General features: G+C 42.7%; 1 protein-coding gene across 7 annotated transcripts in view; it reads right to left on the bottom strand.

The window, feature by feature from the left end:
• Nucleotides 1-425: 425 nt before the first annotated feature.
• The window catches only part of znf385c (zinc finger protein 385C), a 126,938-nt gene continuing 103,495 nt past the window's right edge, over nucleotides 426-23,868 (bottom strand). For 3 of the 7 annotated variants that reach the window (XM_077212404.1, XM_077212406.1, XM_077212409.1), the window contains 5 exons: nucleotides 19,042-19,344; nucleotides 16,148-16,335; nucleotides 5,686-5,784; nucleotides 4,696-4,788; nucleotides 426-3,945 (listed from right to left, as the gene is read on the bottom strand). In XM_077212404.1, the coding sequence (XP_077068519.1) occupies nucleotides 3,718-3,945; nucleotides 4,696-4,788; nucleotides 5,686-5,784; nucleotides 16,148-16,335; nucleotides 19,042-19,344 (911 nt within the window). In that variant the 3' untranslated portion in view covers nucleotides 426-3,717. The remainder of the gene's footprint in view (nucleotides 3,946-4,695; nucleotides 4,789-5,685; nucleotides 5,785-16,147; nucleotides 16,336-19,041; nucleotides 19,345-23,868) is intronic. The other 4 variants (XM_077212405.1, XM_077212411.1, XM_077212407.1 and 1 more) reach the window with 2 other exon arrangements.

Raw genomic sequence — 23,868 nt, 5'->3', positions numbered from 1 at the left:
TATATATGTATGTGTATATGTGTATGTTTGTAACTGTAACTTTTTATTATTTGTTAACATTGTTAATAATATATATGTACATATATACCGTATAATTATGGTAGGCCTACAGTGGCTGTCTGATATACTTTAAAATAAACCTTTATTATTCGAAGCCCATACATGATGATGTCGGGGGGGAAGGGCGCCAAAATTGTTGCTGCATACCCCTCTAACACTGGGTAGTTGCGCCCCTGCTTTTGTGTAGTGTTTCTAATAGTGGGTAAAAGTCAGATGATAGACTTTTGCCTAGTGGGCCTGGGTTTATACAAAACTGAGAAGTTTCGACATGTTTGTCATAAAGCAAGACTTCATGACATGCTGTCATCCTCTCGTCAATAGCAGGAGTCCCATAAGCCTTCAAAAGAACAGCCAAAGCACTGGGGTGGAAGATCTAATCGATTTATTTCTCTCTCATTCTCTGCTTTATTTCATTTTTTTACGCATTCATACACACCCTATACAGAGAAATAGCAAACGTCAGAAAACCAAGACGCAAAATTCTAAGAAAATACGTTTCCCTTTGTGTCATCTGACAGGTCAGATCAATGTTAGATCAGTCACAGACAGAAATGTATTGAGCACAAAGAGCAAATACCATATATAATGTCTGTCAATATTTAAAATATGCAATACTGGCCATGTCCCTATTCTTCTCTTCTTTGTTCATGCCTAAGAAACATCTAGTTGGATTGGACACAATTCACATGTTTTTGCAGTTCACACGCACACATGCACATTTTCACACGAGGCTCCATGGTTTTTAAACACATTGATGGGAGAAAGTTTTTGTGTGTGCTTTTTGATCTTGTAAGTTTTATTGTCTTGTGCGTGCAGTGATTATCAAAATAAAAATACAACCTTCAATTTGGCATTTAGTCATTAATTATAATATATATTTTGGCACAAGGCGGGCAAACTAGTGCAGGAAGTAAAATGGAGTTTGATTTGAATAGTAAAATTAGCCCAGAACCAACATGGAAGAAATGGAAAATGTCATCCACTGTCTCGTCACTGCTGGCACCGGATGTTTCCATGACTGTCCTGTGACAAACAGATTCCATCGGTGTTAATAAACAGAGGGAAATGTCAAATTAAGCTTTCCAATGTCCTTTAGATTGGCAATAGAAACACTGCATCATTAAGAGTGCTCACAACATTAAGAGACAGAGGGAAGAAACATACACTAAAGATAAAGAGAGAGAGAAAGAAATGGAATCATCATCTGTTTTCATAAAATGGTTCCAGTTTCCGTCATTATTGCTTAAAGATTGAATTTCACTTAACTGAAAAAGCAACAAAAAAATAAAACAAAAAAACAACAACCATAAATATATTTTTGGAACCGTTCCTTTTGGACAACATATGAGATGATCCACCTATCAGAGACCATCACAGTCACAAGTATCATAACCAGCCATATCTGCTGTATGGACCTCATAAGGACAACACAACTATGAATGTTGCAGTTACGTTTGTTACGTATTCTTGTGCATGAAGGTGTCCACTGTCTTTCAATGGACCTTATGGAGATCAGTTTGACGTTCAGGAGTTATCAAAACACACACGCACACACAAATAGGAGAATCTGATCCAGGCAAAGTCTTTGTTCTAAAGTGTCCTCAGAAAAAAAAAAAACAGAATTTGTCCATGTTGTGCCTCTTGTAGTGTCAATATGGCTGTTGTTAGTTAGCTCTGTTCAAGGCCCCAGGCTTCATTCCCGAAATGGCAAAACGTCCTCTGAAAAGCAAGAGCCCTGAGTGGGCTTGAGACTCACCCATGACTCCAGGCTCTGAGGCCTTGTCTAGGTGTTCGAGTCTCAGCCCGTTTTTAAGCAATATTTATTGTATTCTGTCGCCTTCTTTCTCTTGCGTGTGATTCAAAGCACTTTGATTTACAATTTGACATAAAAACGACTTAATCTTATCTACTTTGCAATAGGATTATCTCCTTATTTCAGTATGCATGTCTCTGCAGAAATGGCGACAAAAAGTAATAACTTCCTCAAGTAAAGATTGTTCTTATCACATTAATTACAATATCCAGATAAAGAATCTACTTTAAACATCTCATAAAATTCTACATATTTACTCTAATTGTATATATTATAAATGTTAATGATTCACTTTTAAAAGCTGTATTCATAAAATATTTACAAAAAGCTCTTTATGCTAGGGCATGTTTAAAAAAAAATGAGACAGATGAAAAATGGCTCTGATGAAACAACACTGAAACAGCAACATCTAATTCTACAGGTCTGGAGTCAGCAGATCAGTCTTAATCCATCAAAAACCATCAGATGACACTAAGCTGGGGCAAAGCGATGTGACTGTGTATTCTGACAGGAACACTTGTATACTTGTAGTGGGTGAGTTTAATACATTTTAAATTTAATACGTAGCTATAGAAGCGTAATCTTAAAATACTCCTGCACCCTCCCTTTAACAGTACTGATAGTGTGTATTCACTAACCACCATAATGGTCATTATGTTTTGGCAATGCCTCCTCTGTGCAACTAAATCATTGACGCCTCCAGAACCAAAAATGTTGTTCTGAATAAAATCAAAGGAGTAATGAATTCATGACACACACACACGCACGCGCACACGCGCACGCACGCACGCACGCACGCACGCACACACACACAAATCACATTTTAGGGTTAAGATCTTAATCAAGATGGGACGCGGACAGATTTTTGACAGGCGTACTGACCTTTGTAAGTCCGTAATAAGGAAATACTGAGAACAAAATATGCAGACATAAAAGGCCACGTCAAACTGAGACTGAACTGTTATCATCTCATCTAAGATCGTGAGTGTGTGTGTAATGTGTGTGCATGTGCAAATGCAATCTCAAATCATCTAATCTATGCATCAACACTGAAAAAAATTCGACACTGATTGGGAGCGAGTGTGTGTTGCCTTGCTACCAAATTGTCACCTTCGTCTATGAGACTGGCACTCTGTGTTACTCTGTGATTACCCATGACAGAAAGACTTAGCATCTGTTAACTGACAGACCAATGAGGTTTATAATTGTAACAAAAGTCGGTCAGATGAGGTTACTCGAAATGCATGTGAATACACAGACCGACAGCAACGTATCAACGTGGAACGACATGAAAATAGACTTAAAAAAAAGCATCAAGTAAAGGGATGTTTGCATTTCCTCACTAAACAAACAGCTAGCGCAGTTATAGGTCTCTAAAATTGGCTTTCCTCTAATAAATTATTGAATAAAACCTGATTAATATCTGTATAATAAATATATCATAAAGCAAAGCTAAATATCCTTCTTATAGCACTTTCACTCCCTTATCAGTTCATCTGCATAGTGCATGGTGTTAGCAATGAGGCCCCTCCCATACACCATATATGGTCTTGCTCTCTCTCTCTCTCTCTCTCTCTCTCTCTCTCTCTCTCTCTCTCTCACACACACACACATACTCTCTCTCCCTTTGCTGCATAGTTCAAGAGTGACACTCTCAGAGTCACAGTCTTTGAGGAGGATAGGGAACACTATGGTGTTTATATACTTGTGTATACAGCGTGGAGAGAGTGGGAGCACGGACGAAGTTTGCACAGAGACCGTCAGTACTGGTATCGGATCGTAAGACTAAATCATGTGAATATGCACCCTTGTTGAAAGAGCGTGTCTATTTAGTTTATGGTTGATCAATAAGGGGAAAATATAATGGGTGTGTGTGTGGCTCTCAGAGGTCCGGGCGCTGGCCTAAAGAGGGCGGGGCCGAGGATCGGCGTCTGGATGAAAGTAGTGCCCGGTGGGTGTCGCAGTGCAAGCGGATTGGCCGCGACTGTGCAGAGGGTGGGCGGAGTCATGTGGGTGGGCAGGAAGCTGGCGGTCAAATTTTTAGCCAATTGCTTCTGTAGAACCAGTTTAGTCTGAGAGAGAGAGAGAGAGATAGGGGAAGAATGAATCATAATGCAAACAATTTAATATCACAAAGGTGCAGTGCATAATTTCTGTGCCACTAGCTCAGTGATTCTCAACCTTTTTGACACGAAGGCCCTCCGAAAACTATTGTTTTTAACAGAAACTGGGAGTATTTATATCTTATCTAATTAACCCCGAATCATTTAGCTGTGCGCTAAATGATTTTAATGCACGACATGGAGGCAAAGAACCACCCGACACGAAGCGCGATCTCTGTGTGTGCGAGTGATGCTTGTGTGTGTGCTTCAATGTAAATATAGCTAATATAGAACGGTAATTTAACTGACTGAAACTACTTGTGCATTAAACAGTTTTAATGCACAACTTCCAGCCAATCAGGATCAAGTATTCAGTTCAGACAGACCATGATATAAATAATTTCATAAGTGTTTATCCTTTATAATTTGGATTAATAAATTAAACTAATAAATTATTGATATATTAAAATAATTTAATTTTTTTTTTCATCCTGCGACCCATTTGTAGGTTTGCTGAGTTGAGAACCACTGCACTAGCTGCACCATACAGAATGACTGTTTTCAAACAAGTTTCAAATTCCCGTTAACATTTAGTCCTGACCCAAACAAAGTCAAGCAATTGGTTGATCTAATGTTGTTATGTGGCGCATAAATTATACACTACATTTTTAAGAGAGTGTGACCATGGACTGTTAGTTGGCTTTAAGTTCTGTCACTCACCTGTGAGGACAGAGAGGAAAAATTGCATTGGCTGATAACTTTCTTCATCGCAGACATTGCACCGCTCGCATAACCGTTCCATCTGACACCCTGCTGCAAAAGATCAGGAGAGATAAGTTGCTATAACAAAGTGTGTGTGTGAGTAGAAGACGTAAAAATAATTTTATCAGGATGAGCCTGTTTTGCTGGCATCCTCCCCTCAGTGACTTCCTCCCCTTCCCATTTCCATTCTGTCATGCTGAGAATGCATGCTTATTATCTTATCATGTCATTCATTATCAGTTCTATTGTTTGAAATTAACTCTGGGATTTAATATATATGTGTACTACATCAATATATAAGACCATAATGTTATTTGACTTTTTTTTTTTAAACTGCTCTGTGCCGATTAGCTGAATACGACTATTACATTTACATTTATGCATTTGTCAGATGCTTTTATCCAAAGTGACTTACACTGCATTTAAATTATATACATTTTAGCAAGTCATGCATTCCCTTGGAATCAAACCCATGACTTTGACATAGCTTGCATCATGCTCTACTGTTTGAGCCACAGGAACGCATAGCCCCAGCAAGCAATAGCCGTCATTTCACCATCTCGGTTAACTATAGACCCGATATAGTCTGGCTATGAGTAACCCACTTCTAGCCAAACTAACCTTGAATTTGGTCATTTTTGCCAAAATAACTTGTATGACATTTCATCATGTAAGTAAAGTCAACAGTGACAACAAGGTGTTTTGTTTCATTTCTTTGAAATGTTCTATGCGTTGATGACTAGTCTACGCTTGGGCTATGCTTAGACGTCTATTAAATTTTACTGACATCCCAAATTTTGCTTTGTTTTAACCTAGACGTCAGGACTGTGATTGGATGACTATTAGACGTCTTTTAAACGCAAAATTGCTTGCTGGGTATAAGCATGTAAACAACAGAAGTGTCTTGAGTGTAACCGTGAATTTATGTGTGTGTTTGTGTGTGCTCACCGATGCTGCTGAGGTAGGCTGGCTCTTGGTGTGGGGGTTGAACTTGGGCTTCGGAGGTTTCCCAGCCAGTCTATCCTTGTGCCTTCGGCTGTTCATGTGCTTAACAAATACATAAGTAAAGGTGTATTTTTAGTGGTGCATTTTCAAGCCTGACAGATTGTCAAAGGTGTTTTTACTAATAAACAAAATAAGTGCAGCTTTTCCTATTTCCCTAAAAAAATCTATAACTTTATAATACCTTTCACCCAGAGCCGACCAGCCCTATACGCACACTGCGCAAGTTGTGTAGGGCCCCGCAAATTACTCAAGGCCCCACCTCCCCTCGTGTCAAAGTGCGTCAATCAAAGTTTACAACATCGATGAGAAAATTAAGCGGAACTATCTTTCTGGTCATGAAAAGACAGAAAATAACTTGTGTTCTTTCCTCTCCAAGTTTGATGTCAGCAAAGAACAGTAAAGTTAAGTTGATGTGCATATCTCTCTAGTCTGTCTGTCTAACCCAGCTGGGCAGTGCATCTTTTGGGCTGTCTGTGTCTTGCTTCCTAATGCCGGCCACTTCCAGGGCTGTGTTCTGTGACTGTGTCTGACAAAAAAATGTGAGTGAAATACAACTATTTATTACGTTTGATAAACGACAAAAGGGCAACGGTGTTTGTTTATAAACTGCAGCTCGGAAAAGATAACCGCATCGCGCGTTAACATGCGTTCATATGCGCGTGCACGAAATGAAATGTGCACTTTCCAGCAAAACATCTGTGGGCAGGCGCGGATTTATGGGCGGGCCTGGGTGGGCACGTGCCCACCCAGATTGACAGGTGGCCCACCCAATCAGATTAATAAAAACGAAATTTAAATTTTTAATTTTAATAATAATAATAATAATGAATTAAGTTTGGCCATATACGGCCCGCCGAACACTTTATATGATATATGACAAGCCTGAGCGCGTCCATCTCTGGCTCAGCCAGCCAACGCGCGAACGCACAGTTTGAATCTGGCAGTTATGTCATGTCACTGTACATATTTTTTCCAGACTTTGACACCCTTGCAAGGAGAGGGGACGAGTCTCATTGTTCACATGAACACAGTGTCTTGGAAAGACAAAGACGGGCCCGTTCACATATCGCGTTTTTTGCGCGCTCAAGTTTGTTATTTCAGATGTTCGCGCTCATAATGGAAGCGACGCGGTCGTGAAAGACGTGGTCAGGCATCTGATTGACTCGTCAAACGCATGCGTTTCGACTGCCAAGGGACTCGCAATTTGTCATTAAAGCGCACGTTCTTAACGTGCGCTTTGTGGTCACGGAAAAAGCGTGTCAGAAACGCGCGTTTTTTGCATCAAAACGTCCGTCCTCGACGTGTGATCTGCTATTTAAATGATATTGTTTCTGTCTGCAGGTGTTTTATGCCTCTGAAGTGTTTTTGTAACAAGAAAAACAACTCTCGGTTTCAAGTTCACTGTTTTTTATTTCAGCACCTCGGACAGTCCCTTAATCCCTTCGTTCGAGACACATCTCGCAAATTTTCCAGTTGTAATTCCGGTAACACTTTACAATAAAGTTTCATACATTTTTTTTTAATGCAAAAACCACAAATTTCTGGCGCGCGTTTTGCGTGACCACAAAGTGCACGTTAAGAATGCGCTCTTTTATGGCAAATCGCGCGTCCCGCATGCTTTATGAATACTTTAGCTTGCCATCAGTGTTGCCAGATGTACGATAATTATCGTATTTGTACAATAATTTTGACCTCTGTACGATGTACGATCAATAATGAAAAAAATCCCATAATGTACGATAATTTCAGAGTTTTCAGTCGTTCGTCAAAACATCCTACCGCTTCTCTCTCTGACCCAGAATCATTTTGCAGGCTCACCTGCCTGCACGCAAGCACGTATACACACACACACACACACAGGCACCACACGTGTCGCCCAGCCCGCACGTCAACACTACTCCATCTAATCCATCCTACATGTTGGGATAAATAGCTGTATTCTGCACGTTTACGTCGTGTACGATAATGTTCTTCCAAATACGATCATTTTGAACTTCTGGTACGATAATTGGACATTTCCAATCTGGCAACACTGCTTGCCATACGCATGTGGTGCAGGCTGCAGCGCGCTCGTTTTTCCAGGCGCGCATATGCCGCGGCGAGATGAAAAACATCTCAACTTTTCAGAGAGTGCCGCAAGGTCATTTGACTAAAACCAACCGGTCAGCTTCGGTCTTTCCGTATTAACAACTTCGAAAGCTCGGCCGAACAGCTGATCATAGCTGTACAGTGCGGTTTTTATTTCTCATCTCCATAAATATAGCCTACTAAACCCTAGATTCAGGCCCACCTCGACTTAATCCAGGCCCACCCATCTGTCACGTTCTGCATCCGCCACTGTCTGTGGGGACCAGTATTATATATGGGCGTGATGGCACTCCTCATTATAGGCGCACATACTTTTAAGACAAGACAATGATTATCTAGTCTCCAAGTCAGTTTAGTTACAACTCTGCAAGAAAGCAATATTGAGATTGACTATTGATTTATAGGCTATATTGCATTTAAAATGTTGATTGGCTGGATATATGGTCAATATGGATGGACATCCCTCAGTAAATAATAACCATCAAGTATCAAGTATTGCTTTTATCATTTAAAACGACTCGGTTACTAACGTAACCTCGGTTCCCTGAGAGGAGGGAACGAGTATTGCGTAAGTAGCTTACGCTATGGGAAAACTCCTTTTCTCGAGAATATTGAAGTCTTTATGTAAAACGCATTGCAGCTGCACAGCTGACAGCAATGAACGAAGGAAGCTCGGTCATTGGCTGTGCTGCGGCAACTTGCTCGAACCAATGACGGGGCGACTCTGAATGCGCGACCAATGAGCGCGCTTCGCACCCGCGCGCGTCAGAGCCCGCCAAGATGGGCGTGGCCAAGAACTATTTATTGGGCGCCCCGTCATGAGAGTTCTTTAGGTTAAAACGACTGAAGCGAACTAACCAAGCACAAGCACGGCAGCTTACGCAATACTCGTTCCCTCCTCTCAGGGAACCGAGGTTACGTTAGTAACCGAGTCGTTCCCTTTCGAGAGGGCTCTCCTATTGCGTAAGTAGCTTACGCTATGGGAACACCATGCAAAACGCCGTGCGTGCTGAACTTCGCCTTATGATAGCCAGAGGCAGGTGCCTGAGCTGAAAAGCAAAGTTATCATCCAACTAGCCGGCAGAGGCGAGCTTTATATGTGGGAAAAATACAGAGCGGCTAAAAGGCGCTCAGTGTGACACAAGCACATACATAATCTAGATACGAACTCGTAGTTCAACTAGTATCATGCTGATAGTACATTGGAATGCAATGTCGGGACCTGTAGGTTGTAGAACCTGATAAATGTGGACGGTGAGGCCCAGCCTGCCGCCGCACAAATATCCTCGATCGGTATCCCGCTCGACCATGCCCAGGAAGAAGCCACACTCCTGGTGGAGTGTGCTTTGACTCCCCAGGGGCATTGAAGTCCCTTAGCTTCATAAGCCAGCGCTATAGCCTCAACTATCCAGTGAGAGATTCTCTGCTTTGAAACGGCGGAACCTTTCGTACGGCCGCCAAAGCATACAAACAGTTGTTCTGTCTGTCTGAATAGGGCAGAACGCTCCAAATACACTCTGAGAGCCCTAACGGGGCAGAGTAGATTAGCGTCGTGTTCGTCTGCTGGAGACGATAGCGCAGTTAGGGAGATAACCTGTGCTCTGAAGGGAGTGGTGAGCACTTTAGGAATATACCCATGTTTCGGTCTAAGGACGACCCTGCAGTCGTTAGGTCCGAATTCTAGGCAGGCAGCGCTTGTCGAAAGCGCGTGCAGGTCGCCCACTCTCTTGACCGAGGCGAGTGCCAGCAAGAGCGCAGTCTTGAGCGAGAGCTGTTTAAGGTGCACGGTTCGGAGTGGTTCGAACGGGGGCCCTTTAAGAGCGTCTAGGACAGTAGCTAGGTCCCAGATCGGCACTGAGGGGGGGCGTGAAGGGTTCATCCTCCTAGCGCCCCTTAGGAAACGAATAATTAGGTCGTTTCTTCCCAATGGACGTTCCATTACAGGGTTGTGTGACGCTGTGATGGCCGCCACATATACTTTGAGCGTGGAGGGGGTGCGGCCCGCCTCCAGAAGCCCTTGTAGAAAAGCGAGTACGTTCGTAATCTCGCATGTCTCAGGGTTCATGCCCTTGGCATTACACCAGTCACTGAACACTTTCCATTTCTGGGCATATAAGCGTCTCGTGGAGGGCGCCCGCGCCTCAGCGATGGATTTTAGCGCTCCGCTCGTGAGGTTCCTGGGAACCCGTTGAGGGGCCATGCATGAAGGGCCCACAGATCGGGGCGGGGATGAAATATCATCCCGCTGGCCTGACTGAGGAGGTCTGGCCTCAGTGGAATCGGCCGTGGTGCAGATTGCATTTGCATCAGATCAGAAACCATGTTTGGTTCTTCCAGAGTGGGGCTATCAGAAACACTGCGTTTTTCTCCTCTCTGACCCGACTGATGACTTGTGGCAGCATCGCGATCGGGGGAAAGGCATATAAGGGGCGGCTCGGCCAGCTCTGGGCGAGCGCGTCCGTGCTCTTCGTGAGGAAAAGAGAGCAGTGCGCGTTCTCCTTGGAGGCGAAGAGGTCGATCTCCGCTTTGCCAAAGGTTTTCCATAACCATTGAATCGTCAGCGGGTTGAGAGCCCATTCTCCTGGGAGAATCTTGTCTCTGGATAGCATGTCTGCCCCCTGGTTCAGGGCGCCTGGCACATGCGCTGCTCTCAGCGAGCGCAAGTTGTGCTGGGACCATAAAATGAGTCTCCTGGCCATTGAATGCATGGAGCTCGACCTGAGTCCACCCTGGCGATTTATGTACGACACTACCGTCATGTTGTCCGTTCGGACCAGGACGTGTTCGTTTTTTAGATGTGGAAGCAGGGCTCTGAGAGCCAAAGCGACCGCTTTCATCTCCAGACAGATTATGTGTAGGCGCTTCTCCGGGTTTGACCAAAAGCCGTAGACAGGCCTGCCCTCGTAAAGGGCCCCCCAACCTATTTTGGAGGCATCTGTCGTTATCATCTTTCTCCTTGTGTTCACACCCAGACTCACGCCTGACTGGTACCAGTCGGCGGCTTTCCAGTGCGCCCGCTGTGACGTAGGGACCCGGCCAGTGAATCGCCTGAGCTCGTAGCTCTCAGAGGCGTGGGCGCGTGCTGAGCAGCTGAGTGAATGGGCGCGTGTGTGCTTACAACAGCGCGCGCTATGTCTGTAAAACTTGCAGCCTGAGCTGGGGTTGTGTTTGACACTGTAAGGACAGGGTTTATAAGTGGGGGTGCATAAACAGTGGTAGGCACACGCATCACTTTTATAATGTTTCCCGCTTTTACTAGGGATGAATTCATAACTGTGTGAACAGTGCTTGTGTGTAGTGGTGCGTACATGACCGTAGGCACGTGATCTACATTCATGGGGCGCGCAGCCTGAGCTGGGAATGTATTTGGCACTGTTTTGACAGTATCTGGGAATGCACACTTTGTGGACATGTGAACCCTTAGTGACACAGGCAGAAAAAGACTCTTTTTGTGTTTTCTGTGCGTCGCCGTAAAAACGGCGTTTGTTTGCAGGTGAGCGAGCTCTGTGACTGGCCCATTGACTGCTGTATGGACATTTCCAACTGCCTGTAAGGGGACTGGGTAATGTTTGAGCTTTTGCAGAGAGAGTGGTCCGGCTTTTGTGAGACACGCACTCTCTCTTCTCATTCCTGTGGCTAGGACGGCTTTCGAGGCTCAGGGTTCAGCACAATCTTGGCCCGAGGACCCCGTCGCTCAGGAGGCGGCTTGCGGTTGTGGGAGCGCGAGCGGCGTCGAGCGTCAGCATGAGGCGCGGGCTGAGAGGCGGTGGGAGCTGTTCTAGCCCGCTGCGGCTGTGGCGGTCTCTGTCTGCTCTGCTCTGCGATGAGCTGGAGCGCTTGGGCAGGAAATGGCGCATAGCTTGTGAAGCGTTCTGGGCCTCAGTGAAGCGTTCGGCGAAACCTTTAACCGCCGGTCCAAACAGCCCGCTGGTGGAGATAGGCGCGTCGAGAAACGGCGCCTTATCCGCGTCCTTCATCTCCGTCAGAGTCAGCCACAGATGGCGCTCGAGAACAGTCAAATTAGCCATGGCGCGGCCAATAGACTGGGCAGTGGCCTTCGTGGCTCGCAGAGCTATATCAGTTGCGCTGCGTAGGTCCTTAAAGGCTTCGGGTTCGGGGCCAGACTCGTCCATAGAGTGGAGAAGCTTAGCTTGGAACACTTGAAGTACCGCCATTGAGTGAAGCGCTGATGCAGCTTGGCCGGCGGCGGCGTAGGCGCGACCGGCGAGAGCAGAAGTAGTGCGGCAGGGCTTCGAGGGGTGGGAAGCTTTGGCTTTCCATCCGGTGGTGGAGGGCGGGCAGAGATGATTGGCCACGGCCTCCTCGAGGGGCGGCGTTCCCTCGTAGCCTCTTTCCTTCGCGCCGTCCACAGAGGAGAGCGACGAAGAAAAAGAAGGCTTCAGACGCGCAGAGTGGGGGGCTTTCCATGACTTGGTGAGTTCGTCATGAACCTCCGGGAAGAAGGGAGAAGGCCTTTTGCCGAGGGGCCTGCTGGCGCCCCTGCAGAAACCACTGCCGGGAGAAGACCAATCGAGCCCGAGGTCCTCTACGGCCTTCGAGAGGACGCGGATAATCTCCGTATCCATGGTGGAGCCCCCGCTCGTGCTAGCTAGCGTCGACGGGGCGGGGTCGAGAGTGGAGCCCGGCCAGTCGTCCGATGCAGCGTCGATGGACAAGCTGTCATCCATTCCCCCATCGTCCTCGGACGCGCCGAAAGTCACAAGGCCCACCGCTCTGCTAGAGGGGTGTGGGTCCGGCTGGGTGAACTGAACCGGCGGTGGAGAAGGCAAGAGCGGCGGTGAAGCACGCGGAGACTGGCTCGGCGTGACGTCACTGAGCTCCGGTTCAGGAAGCCTCTGTGAGCGGCGCTTTTTCTTAGTGCGCGGCTCAAACAGAGGGGTGGCGGCGATGGGCTCGCTCACGGCGATAGCGGCGAGGCGAGCCCGCAGTGCGGAGAGACCCAGGTCATCACATTCCGGGCATCCGCCCTTGGTCAAAGCAGCTTCTGCGTGGTCCCGGCCCAGGCAGCGAGCGCAGATGATGTGACGATCCCCGTCCGGGAGAAGGTCTCTGCACGACGCGCAGGAAGGCATTTGAAACAACGCCTCAGAAAATTGCTCTTTTACAAGTGTCGCGGGGCGAACAGATGTAAAGATACTTGCGTGTGTGGCACGCCGGATGGCTCAGTAGGATGGCGTTCGAAGGCGGCTGAAGGTGCCGACGTCCTCGTAGCAATCCCGCTGGTATGCTTTTCGACGGCGGCGAAGGCTTCAATAATCCGGAGGATCCAGCGAAGAAGGTGTTCGCTGAAGGAGATTAAATCTAAAGAACTCTCATGACGGGGCGCCCAATAAATAGCTCTTGGCCACGCCCATCTTGGCGGGCTCTGACGCGCGCGGGTGCGAAGCGCGCTCATTGGTCGCGCATTCAGAGTCGCCCCGTCATTGGTTCGAGCAAGTTGCCGCAGCACAGCCAATGACCGAGCTTCCTTCGTTCATTGCTGTCAGCTGTGCAGCTGCAATGCGTTTTACATAAAGACTTCAATATTCTCGAGAAAAGGAGTTTTCCCATAGCGTAAGCTACTTCCGCAATAGGAGAGACCTCTCGAAAGGGAACACAGTGACATGCTATGGCAAGCCATTTTAGCTTTTATTCATTCACAGAATGCATTTTAATAATTAAATTTTTATTATTCAAAATGTGAATTCTAGATATTGATATAAAACATGTCTATTTCTGATATCAGGAATTGTATTTTCATTAATAGGAGGGAGGATTGTAGTGGGAGCACTGGGGTGTCAGGTGTGACTGTGTGGCAATGGCAAATGGTTTACATGACTCATGTAGGAGGGCCCCTTAACAGAACTTTGCTTAGGGCCCCAGGGAGGTCAAGATCGGCTCTGCTTTCACCTCTTTCCCTCCCCTTCTTTCTCCTTCAACAGGCTTCATTTTGTTTACTTTACACTTCAGAGACGGCTTAAGGCAAGCATGAAATACCATTAAATGTCATGTTCCTCAGGCCTGAGAGGACAACAGGCCATCAACAACTAAAACTAATGTGCTCACACTACACATTAGGTTTTCGTATCTTTATGGGGTCTCTCCGTAGATGTAATGGTTTTTATACTGTACAAACTGTATAATCTATCCTCTTCACTAACCCTACCCCTAAACATACCCATCACAGAAAACTTTCTGCATTTTTACATTTTCAAAAAACATCAGTATGATTTATAAGCCCCATTTAAAAATGTCCCCACAACATCGAAAAATTACTGGTATTACTATCCTTGTGGCGACACTTGGTCACAACACACACCTCGTTCATGACACACAAGCAGAAAAAGTGTAAAGTGTTTCGTAAAAGCCTTTTAAGTAATTATGGTTTATGAGATATTCACTGTGGTTATGATTCATTAACAAAGTATGGGTGCCCTGCTGAAAAATCCAGCATATACCAGTATGAATTCCATGTTGGTCCAACCTGATTTTTTGCTGGCTAGAGCTGGTATAGTGCTGGTCTAGCTGGTGGACCAGCATAGTCATGCTGTTCTCAAGCAAAACGGAGCTGGTGTATCTGCCCACCAGCACTCCCACTTCCCATTCTGGGGACCAGCAAACCAGCAACCAGCATCACATGATGGACCCAGGACGCCATACATTATGTTGGTGACCAGCAATGCTGGATTTTTCGGCAGGTTGTATAAATACTACAGCAGAAGATTTTCTGATTAGCTCCACAATGTCAATATGACAAATTTGGTGAGTCATATTACCAGGAAGACATAGACAAGGGTAGCACCAATGAGGATTAATCTTACATCTGGATTAACTCTAGTAATTCTGTTGCACCAAACTTTAAACCTTGTTTAAAAATAAGCAGGAGTAAATTTAAACCATAATTTTGACCCTGGATTTAATTTATATTTAAAATAGATCAACTTTAATCCTGTTGCTCGGATTTAAATCTCAATTAGGGATTAACTGTACATTTACAGGTGAGCGGGTGTGTCGTCAGGTCTCAGAGAGGTGTTTATTACAAATAAAAATGAAAAATAAAGCGCATTGAGTAGGCAGAGTGTGAGGGTTGTTATGTCTGCTATCGAGCCCGTCGCTCATCTTGGTGCACCTCGGTGTCAGACAAAGAAAAGAAGAGAGGAATATATTTAGCATTTGGTGGGGTAAGCACCACTTCTCGTTTCTCAGGCCCGCTCCACGCGTGGTTGCTGGGCGGCACTCGAACGGACAGGACGGCGCTGTCAAGAGCAGAGAGTCACTCCGCCAATCATGCCAGGTTTTTTTTTCTTATTTTGGTTGTTTTGGCATACGTTATGCTGCCATATTACTCTATTAATTGATACTATAAATATATTTCCAGGCTTATGAAATCCACATGCACTGCCGCAATATTTTCATTGCCTGATCAATAACTGTCTCTCCACGTAGCAGTTTATAAAGACAGCTGACATTCTACAAGTTTATTTCCTTTAGCGGCAAGAGCTATTATTTCCAGAGAAAGAGTTTCTGGTGGTCAATAAAGAAGGAATGGAATATAAACATTGTTGCTGTTTAATTAAGTACAATGGCGAATCCATAATGGCGGAGAAAATGAATAGTAAATGGAGGTTTTAATTGCAGGTTAGAATTCTAATCCCCGATTTGTTAATCTGTGTTTAAAATTAAGTAGTGCAACACAACTCAATTTAAAATAAAACCCAGATTACCAAATCCTAGATTAGCTTTAAACTGTGCTCAATTTAATCATTATTGGTGCAACCCACCCAAGGTGTCAAGAATTTAACCTCCACCAGCACACAGACACCTAACCAATATGCACTGGGAACACAGATTAGATCGGTTACAATGACTTTATATTGAGGGTCTCGGACTGATTAGCATATTCCTGGTATACTGAAAATTCAACCCAGAAATCCAAACTAGACAATGAGGTGTGTGTAACCTGCAGAACAAGATACCCCTTTAAATGTATTAGTTTACGTTTGAAACTTTAGTACATGCTTTCTCCAACACAATTATACCAGGTAACAGACCTAGCTGAGGAGAGATGTGTTTCTTCTGAGAAACAGTGAACCTGCCAATAACAACAGGATAAACTGTGTCTGTTAATGGTGTACTGTAGATGATCGCCAGCAGCTGTTCTGGCAACTTCTAGAAGAAAGTAATTTCTGACAGGATCAAATAACAACCCTGCAATGTAGCTACCTGATACTCAAAACACAGCTAGGTAGTTACATTGTCCTTATGATAGAGAACACACAAAATGTGAACATGCATCTGTGTACATTTGTGTTGTTACCTGGCTGAGTTGAGTCTCAGAGTTAACATGGATCTCGCAAACTTCACAGTAGTAGCTCTTGCTGGCCACGCCCACACTCCCCTTGCTTGCCAATCGCTTGCTTTTACATGAGGTGCGGGATGACATTGCCTTCCCTCGTCTTCGGGGCAACACACTCTGTCCATCCATCATTAGTTTATGCTTGGTGCCTGTGACATGTGGCAAGGTGAAGGAATTCACATGATGAAGGTTACTTATTTATGCACAAATACACTTAATTTGTGGGGTGAATTTATGGAATTATATTGAAAATGAAAAGGTGTAAAACAATTTAGGTAAATGTTTGCAACAAAGGTGTGGAATAAGTATGGAATAATGGTCTATAATTAATGATAATAATAATGTTTAATTTATATATCGCCTTCCAGAGCTCAAGGACGCTTCACAAAGAGCAAAAACACAGTCAGTAATTTCACATAAACAATAATAATAACATTTACCCAGTCCAGAACAAGAGCTAACGCAGTTGCCTATAGCAGTAATATCAAAGTGTGCAAACATTTAAATCCATGACATAGAACTGTAACATCCTGTGTAGACAATGTAGAAGGTAGACAGTATAAACATACGAACACGACCCTGAAGCAAAAACACAATATGACGGCTAAAGTTGGAAGAACACATTATGACTGATTATATTCGGCAAACAAATAGGTTGTGATTTGAATTCATGGATTGAGGTACTTGTCCTAAATGTCAGGGGGAGTAAGTTCCATAGCTTAGGTGCCAGAACAGAAAAAGACCTGCCACCCATTGATGATGATAGGCGAAATCTGGGGACACAGAGTAGTTCACACCCAGGCGATCGGAGTGATCGAGAGGGGATATAAGGAGAAAGTAAGTCAGAAACATAAGAGGGAGCAAAACCATTGAGTGACTTAAAGGTAAGCAGAATAATTTTGTATATAATACGGGATGACACAGATAGCCAGTGGAGGTTAAATAAGATGGAAGTAATATGAGCAGATTGTTAAGAGTAAGTTAATATTCTCGCAAAAGAACTTTGAATATATTGCAAGTGGGTGAGTGTGCTGGTAATCCAAAAAAAAAAAAAGAAAGAGTGTAACAGTAGTCAATGTGAGATGTAATAAATGCATGTTCTAATGATTCAGCATCTTTTGAGCTGACGTAGGGATGAAGTTGGGCGATACGGTGAAGTTGGAAGAAAGCTGCTTTGAGGAGTTTGCTAATATAGGCATCTAGGGTCATACCCAAGTTTCTGATTGTGGCAGATGGAAAAAATGTATGTAGCATCAAGGTCAAAGCTTCCTACATTGGTTATATTTTTTGTTTAGTAATTAAGATCTCAATTTTGCTCAAGTTCAAACTGAGAAAGTTGGAGTTCAGCCACCGCTTCAATTGAATAAAACGTCAATTATGTCAATAATTACAGTATTGTTTAATGAAAATGGATTTTCTCAGATGGTATTGAAATTATTATTTATTACAGAGATGAAATATTAATGCAGTATAATGAAAATGCGTGTTCAATTATTCTCAGTTGTATATAATTGGTAATTCATTTATAGGGTTGATTTAGGGCAGGGGTTCCCAAACTTTTCCATTCCAGGACCCACCTAGACAAGATTAATCTATCTCAAGACCCACCAAAATAATTTTAAAGCATGAATGTGGGGTGGGGTGGGAGGCGTTTAGAGCAGTTTTTTCCTTGTCATAGTATGAAAGACATATAAGTTTAATTTCAATACAAACTTATGGTACATTATCAAAAAAATTTAGAATTAAAATAGCAGCCTAATGGCTGTTGAAAGAAAGTGAAGAATACTGAGTAGTTGTTGTCTGCTGCCTCAACTAATTTACCCAGACACAGAACAAATTTATGAAATTAAAGATTAAGTAACCTTAATCTTAACCAAAGGTTTGATATAACAACAAATAATTTTAATTTTCTAAATTATTTTATTTGACAGTAGGCCAATGACCTAGAATTTCAATACTAATATTTATACTGCAAGTGTTGTTAAACTCATCACGTTGTTCAGCGCAGAAAACACTTTCGTCCTCGTGTGTGTACATGTGAAATACGATTTACATAAATATTTTCCTTTTGTTGGTAGGTAGCAAAATGCATGCGAGGGAATGCAAACAACGCACTATTACGAAGACCATATCTCTGAAAGACAACAGCGCTGTGTTGAACAGACGATGCGTTTTCCAAAAGCATCGAATGCCTAAGTAGATCGTACCATTGCCACCAATGGTCTCTACAATCAACTTATCTCACGATGATTTTGGGAAACGTAGCCCAGACCTGAATCAGCCTTTCGTGACATTTGAATTCTCCGGTGCAATGCGATCTCATGCAGAATGCAGAGCAGTGATTGGAGTAAACGATGTGTGTGTGTGTGTGTGTCTGTGTGTGTGTATGTGTCTGTGTTTCATTCATGGAACGTAAATTTTGCTGCAGCCAATAGTGACTGCGCGACCCACCTCTTTCCAATCTGCGACCCACAAATGGGTCTCGACCCACAGTTTGAAAACCCCTGATTTAGGGGTTTACATACAAAAAATAAGTAAATACACAAACATTAAAAAGTTTGGGGTCAGTAAGACTTTTCAATGTTTTTCAAAGTCTCTTATGCTCACCATGGCTGTGTTTATTTTAGTAAATTTTAAAATGTAATTTATTCCTGTGATGCAAAGCTGAATTTTCAGTATCATTACTCCAGTGTCACATGATCCTTCAGAAATCATTCTAATATGATGATTTGACATTATAACATAATATGTCTATACTGTCACTTTTGAACAATTTAATAATCCTTGCTGAAAATCTTACTGACCCCAGTAGTGGAAACAGAAGTGTAAATAAATTAATAAATAAAGGAATTCACCACTATTGTGAGCTTCCATCTGATTGGTAGAGTTGACGGTGACTTTGCAGATGGGGCAATGCAGATGTTGTTTGGCCATTTTTTTGGGGTCTTTCTCTGCCGGTGTGTCCCCTGTAGGGCTGTCCTGCTGAGCGCCTGTCTCACTGGTGGCACCGGCAGGATCCAGCAGACCGTCTGGGTGCTGGGAGTGAGGGGAGGATACAGATAGGTCCCCAGACGACACCTCTGATATAGGCGTCAGGACCACTGAACTAGATTGAGCATCATCCACCCTGGTGACAGGGTCTGAGTCACAGATTGCAGCTAAAGAGAGAGAGAAAGAACGTCAGACTGCTGTTCCCCTTCACATATAATTGGACATAACTGCAGGAGTGTTTCTGGATAAATGAGTTTTATTCTTTTTAAGTTTTTGGTTTTAAAGAGACAGTTGACCCACATAACTGCATAAAAATGATGTCACCCTTAACCCACGTTGTTCCAATCCTGTACGACTTACTTTCATTTGTGGAACAGAAAACATCTTTTCGATATAATGAAAGTAACTGAGAACTTGGGCTGTCAAGCTACAAAATGACAAAAAAGGTCCATAAAATGATCAGGAATTTTTTATGAAAGTAGTCCAAACATGCATATTATATTATATTATATTAGTGATACTACAGCTCAAGGTTGAATCGATCTGATTCGAAAATGAATCATTCAGACTGATTTTGTGAACGAGAGCAAGCATTTCATTAAAAAGAGGAACTAAAAAAATAACTTCACAAATGTGACCCTGGATCACAAAACCAGTCTTAAGTAGCACGGGTATAATTGTGGGAATAGCCAACAATACATTGCATGGGTCAAAATTATAAATTTTTCTTTTATGCCAAAAATCATTAGGAGGTTATTAAAGGCAGGAGTGTTTAGGTAGGTAAATAGGTAGAAATCCCCAAAAATACTTTTTTCCAAATTTGTTTAAACTATATTTATATATAAATGCATAATTACAATGTAAGTACTCTGGAAAAGAAATGATAGAAATCAAGTGTCTGTAGTCCTCTCAGGACTGTAAAAAACACAGCTCATTATTCCATCCGGGATGAAAGAAATGATTGGCTGGGGCGACTGTCACTCTCCCTCGCTACCATGGATACCACCTCTGCTGATACAGGAGCAGCCCAAATGCGCGCACCCGTTTGAAGAGGCACGGAAACTAGTAATAACAATTATGGCAGAGAAATAAACAGTCAAAATTCTCAGTACCTGCATATAGAGGCAGCGAAGTCAAACAAGTTAAAAAAGGAAGACTATGCCTTGAAAAGGCTATGAACAAAAAGTCTTAAAAAAATGGATAAATAAAGAAATCATACGAGAGTCAATATCGGCGTGGCTTTCCAGCGGTGGCGACAACTGAGGGATCTCAAGGGGCTGAAAAGTGACTCCATGATGGCTTTATTTCTGCTGGACAGGTAATCTTGCTGTTTTCATTTTGATGGCATTTATTTTTCATGAAGCATGTATCACTAGCACACCTAACTACCTAATATTAGCTTCCTAACGTTACATAGCATAACTAACGGTACTGGCTTAGCTATGACAGTGTAACTTTGGTGTCGACTGGTATAACGTTACTGTTAGTGAGCCAGGGTTGAGACGATAAATAAGCAATAGGCCTATCTGCAGTTGAAAGCTGTTTTGTTTAATTTCGCCAAATCTAACTTTAGGTTAAAAAGTTTAGGGGATCTATTTTTATACCTAGCTTTACCCTCTGCCTAAACTTTGTTCATATGTTCACCGTGAAGTCTACCTGCTCCGTTTTTTCACGTTTGGTTTGTTGTTATATGCTCTATATATGTTTACCTATGTCTTTATGTTGTATCTGCAGTGTTGTGCCTGAACGCGTTCATTGAATGATAGTTCATATTTTGGGCGAACGTGAACTGAACGTACTGTATTACTACCTGATGAACGTTATTGTGAACGCGTTCATTCTGGTGTCTGTGAACGCACGCTCTCTCAGTTTAACTTTATTCAATAGGGTGCCAGATTTCTATAGTCTTCCAGGCGAAAACCCGGATAAAACACACGTAAACAGGCCTTAATATGTAGCGAAAAAAACACCCAATCTGGCAACACAAGCCACCAGTGTCGCACCACGGCCGCCGCATGCGTCATCAAAACAAAAAGCAGCATGTAGTCGACAAAGCAGCGAGGAGGCGTCGTATCGTATGACCAGTTTTAAGACAAGGTCGGTGAGGATGGAAAAATCGTACATTTCTGTGCAAACTTGCCCGCCGATAAAATAACCGCTGTCTGTGGTTGTATATGGGTTGTGGCAATGATAAAAATAAAAAAATAGCTTGCAGCAACATATGGAAAAAAAGAACTATGAACTAGTTCATTTTTGGAACCGTGAACTTAGTTCAAAATTGTGAAGTATGAACTATGAACTGAACTAGTTCATTTTAAAATTTGTGAACTGAACTTTGAACTAGTTCATGTAGAAAGTGAACTTTCCCAACACTGTGTATCTGTATGTGTTATACAATATATGTTGTGTGTGTGTGTTATATTATCTTGTGTCTGCAATGCAGTTGTGAGAAGGTGTTTGCGTGTATGTTACTCAGTTTTTCTGTAAACAATCTTATGTAATGAATCTTACAAATTCACCTTCATCACAGTGTAACTGATAGTAACGGCAAACGTGTATCAATTAAGCTATTTATAGCTTTGCCTTATATTGAGTTTGATTCCGTTACGAGCTAGTAAAATATTTTAAACTTTACCAGTATCGATATGCGAGCTTGATAGTGAGTACTAAGAGCCATGTTAATTGTTTATATTCATACTGATAAAGTTAGTTATTTTATTACTTGTGATTCTGACATGATTTTACTACATGCACTGCACTCCTCTCTGCTCGGCGCTGGTAAACGCGTCCGACTCTTCCAGCTGAGCGAACGGCCGGGATCTTTAGACGGAGCCGAGAAGGGAGGGGCTGGGAGTTAACGGAATAATGAGCTGTGTTTATTGCAGTCCTGAGAGGACTACAGACACTCGATTTTTATAATTTATTTTCCGGAGTACTTACAATTTTAATTATGCATTGATATACAAAGACAGTTTAAACAAATTTTGAAAAAAGTATTTTTGGGGATTTCTACCTACCCTGCCTTTAAGTAAAGATCATGTTCCATGAAGATATTTTGTAAATTTCCTACTGTAAATGTATAAAACATTTATTTTTGTGAGTGAATGCAGCACAATCGTGAACATAAATGGACGCCTTTAAAGGCGATTTTCTCAATGTTTTGATTTTTCTGCACCCTTAGATTTTCAAACAGTTGTATTTCGGCCAAATATTGTCCTATCAAAACAAACCATACATCAATGGAAAGCTTATTTATTCAGCTTTCATGTGAGCTGCTTTAATAATTTTGTTAATGGTTTTAGATGACTTGGAAAATAGTGTACATCATATGGACCAGTTTTGTGGTACTTATTTTCATTTTCATTTCACCTTCATTATATTGAAAACAATGAGATTAATAATTTTTTGGGTGAACTCTCCCTTTAAGAGTTTTAAATAGCCTGTACAACCAATTCACTTCTATAATGAGATGAATGTGAATACGGAAACGGTAGCTCTCTGCAAGTATTTTAGACAAACAGGCAGACAAAGAAAGCTTCACAACAGACCATTTGGGAGACATCTGTAAACTAGATGTTGTGTGTATGTGTGTTATTTTACATATTAGCTGAAAATCTATATAACAATCAGTAAGTGCAGGCAGTAAGCCAGCGGTAGAGCACCACTGTTCAGCATAAAAATATCCTTTCCCAAACATCTGAATGTCTGCGAGCTGTAATTTAGCTGTGGGCTAGTATCCAAATTGGCAAAAATGTGCAGCGCACAGGAACACAAACATAAATACAGACACTTTCAGACAGACATTTTTCGGCCATGCAACATTACTGAGGCTGAGCTTTTATAGACCGGTGCTCATGTGTTGAACTTCAGAGTACTTTATTTAAGTCTGCCTTTGAAAATCCAGTGTTGTGTCCTTCTATTTGATCTGTTCTGTTGAAAAATAAGATAAGGGCCATAGCAGCCTGTGCAGTGAGAAATCAAATGAGGTGCTCTCACAGTTTCACTAAGCACACAGAACCATTTTTAACCCCTCTAATGACTTATATAAACCAATAATATAGCTACCCCTGACTTAAGATTTTTCTAGTCAACTAGTAGTCATTTATTTAAGTCAGTAGTCGAATAATCGCATGTTTATGATATTCATTTAATTACTTAAATCTATAGCTGGGGCTGGCATCAGTTTTAGGGTTGAGAAAGAATATTATATGTAAAATTGCCTGTTCTACAATGAAGAGAAATACCGAACCATAATATCGAGCCTTTAAAATATGAATTACGTGCTCAAGCATGTGTTGGCTGCAAAGATGTAGTTGGCAATGCTGACTCATCATCTCTGCAATATAGTGGATTAGGGTTGGGCGGTATTACGGTAATATCCTATACCGCGGGGTCTTAAAATAGCAACGGTATCAGTTTCAATACCGTCATCACCGGCACTTATATATAATATATAAATATAATTTATTCAATGCCTAAAAATGCTTATGTAGTTGTCATCAAGTGACAGTGTGGAGGAGAAAGAGAGAGAGAGAGAAGGGAGAGGCAGTAAATACTGACGAGGCAATTTGTAAATGTTGCAATAAAAAAGGTGACCGCGAGAGATGGAAGCACCTCTAACCTAATGTCACATCTCCGAAACAACCACCCACTCACTGCTGCGAGGATGCATTTTGCCCCGAGTTCATTAA

This window comes from Siphateles boraxobius, unplaced genomic scaffold (genome assembly GCF_051911475.1).
Source record: "Siphateles boraxobius isolate OS27281-9 unplaced genomic scaffold, OSU_SipBor_1 66, whole genome shotgun sequence".
NCBI lineage: Eukaryota > Metazoa > Chordata > Actinopteri > Cypriniformes > Leuciscidae > Siphateles > Siphateles boraxobius.
This window is presented reverse-complemented; position numbering and strand designations above follow the sequence as displayed.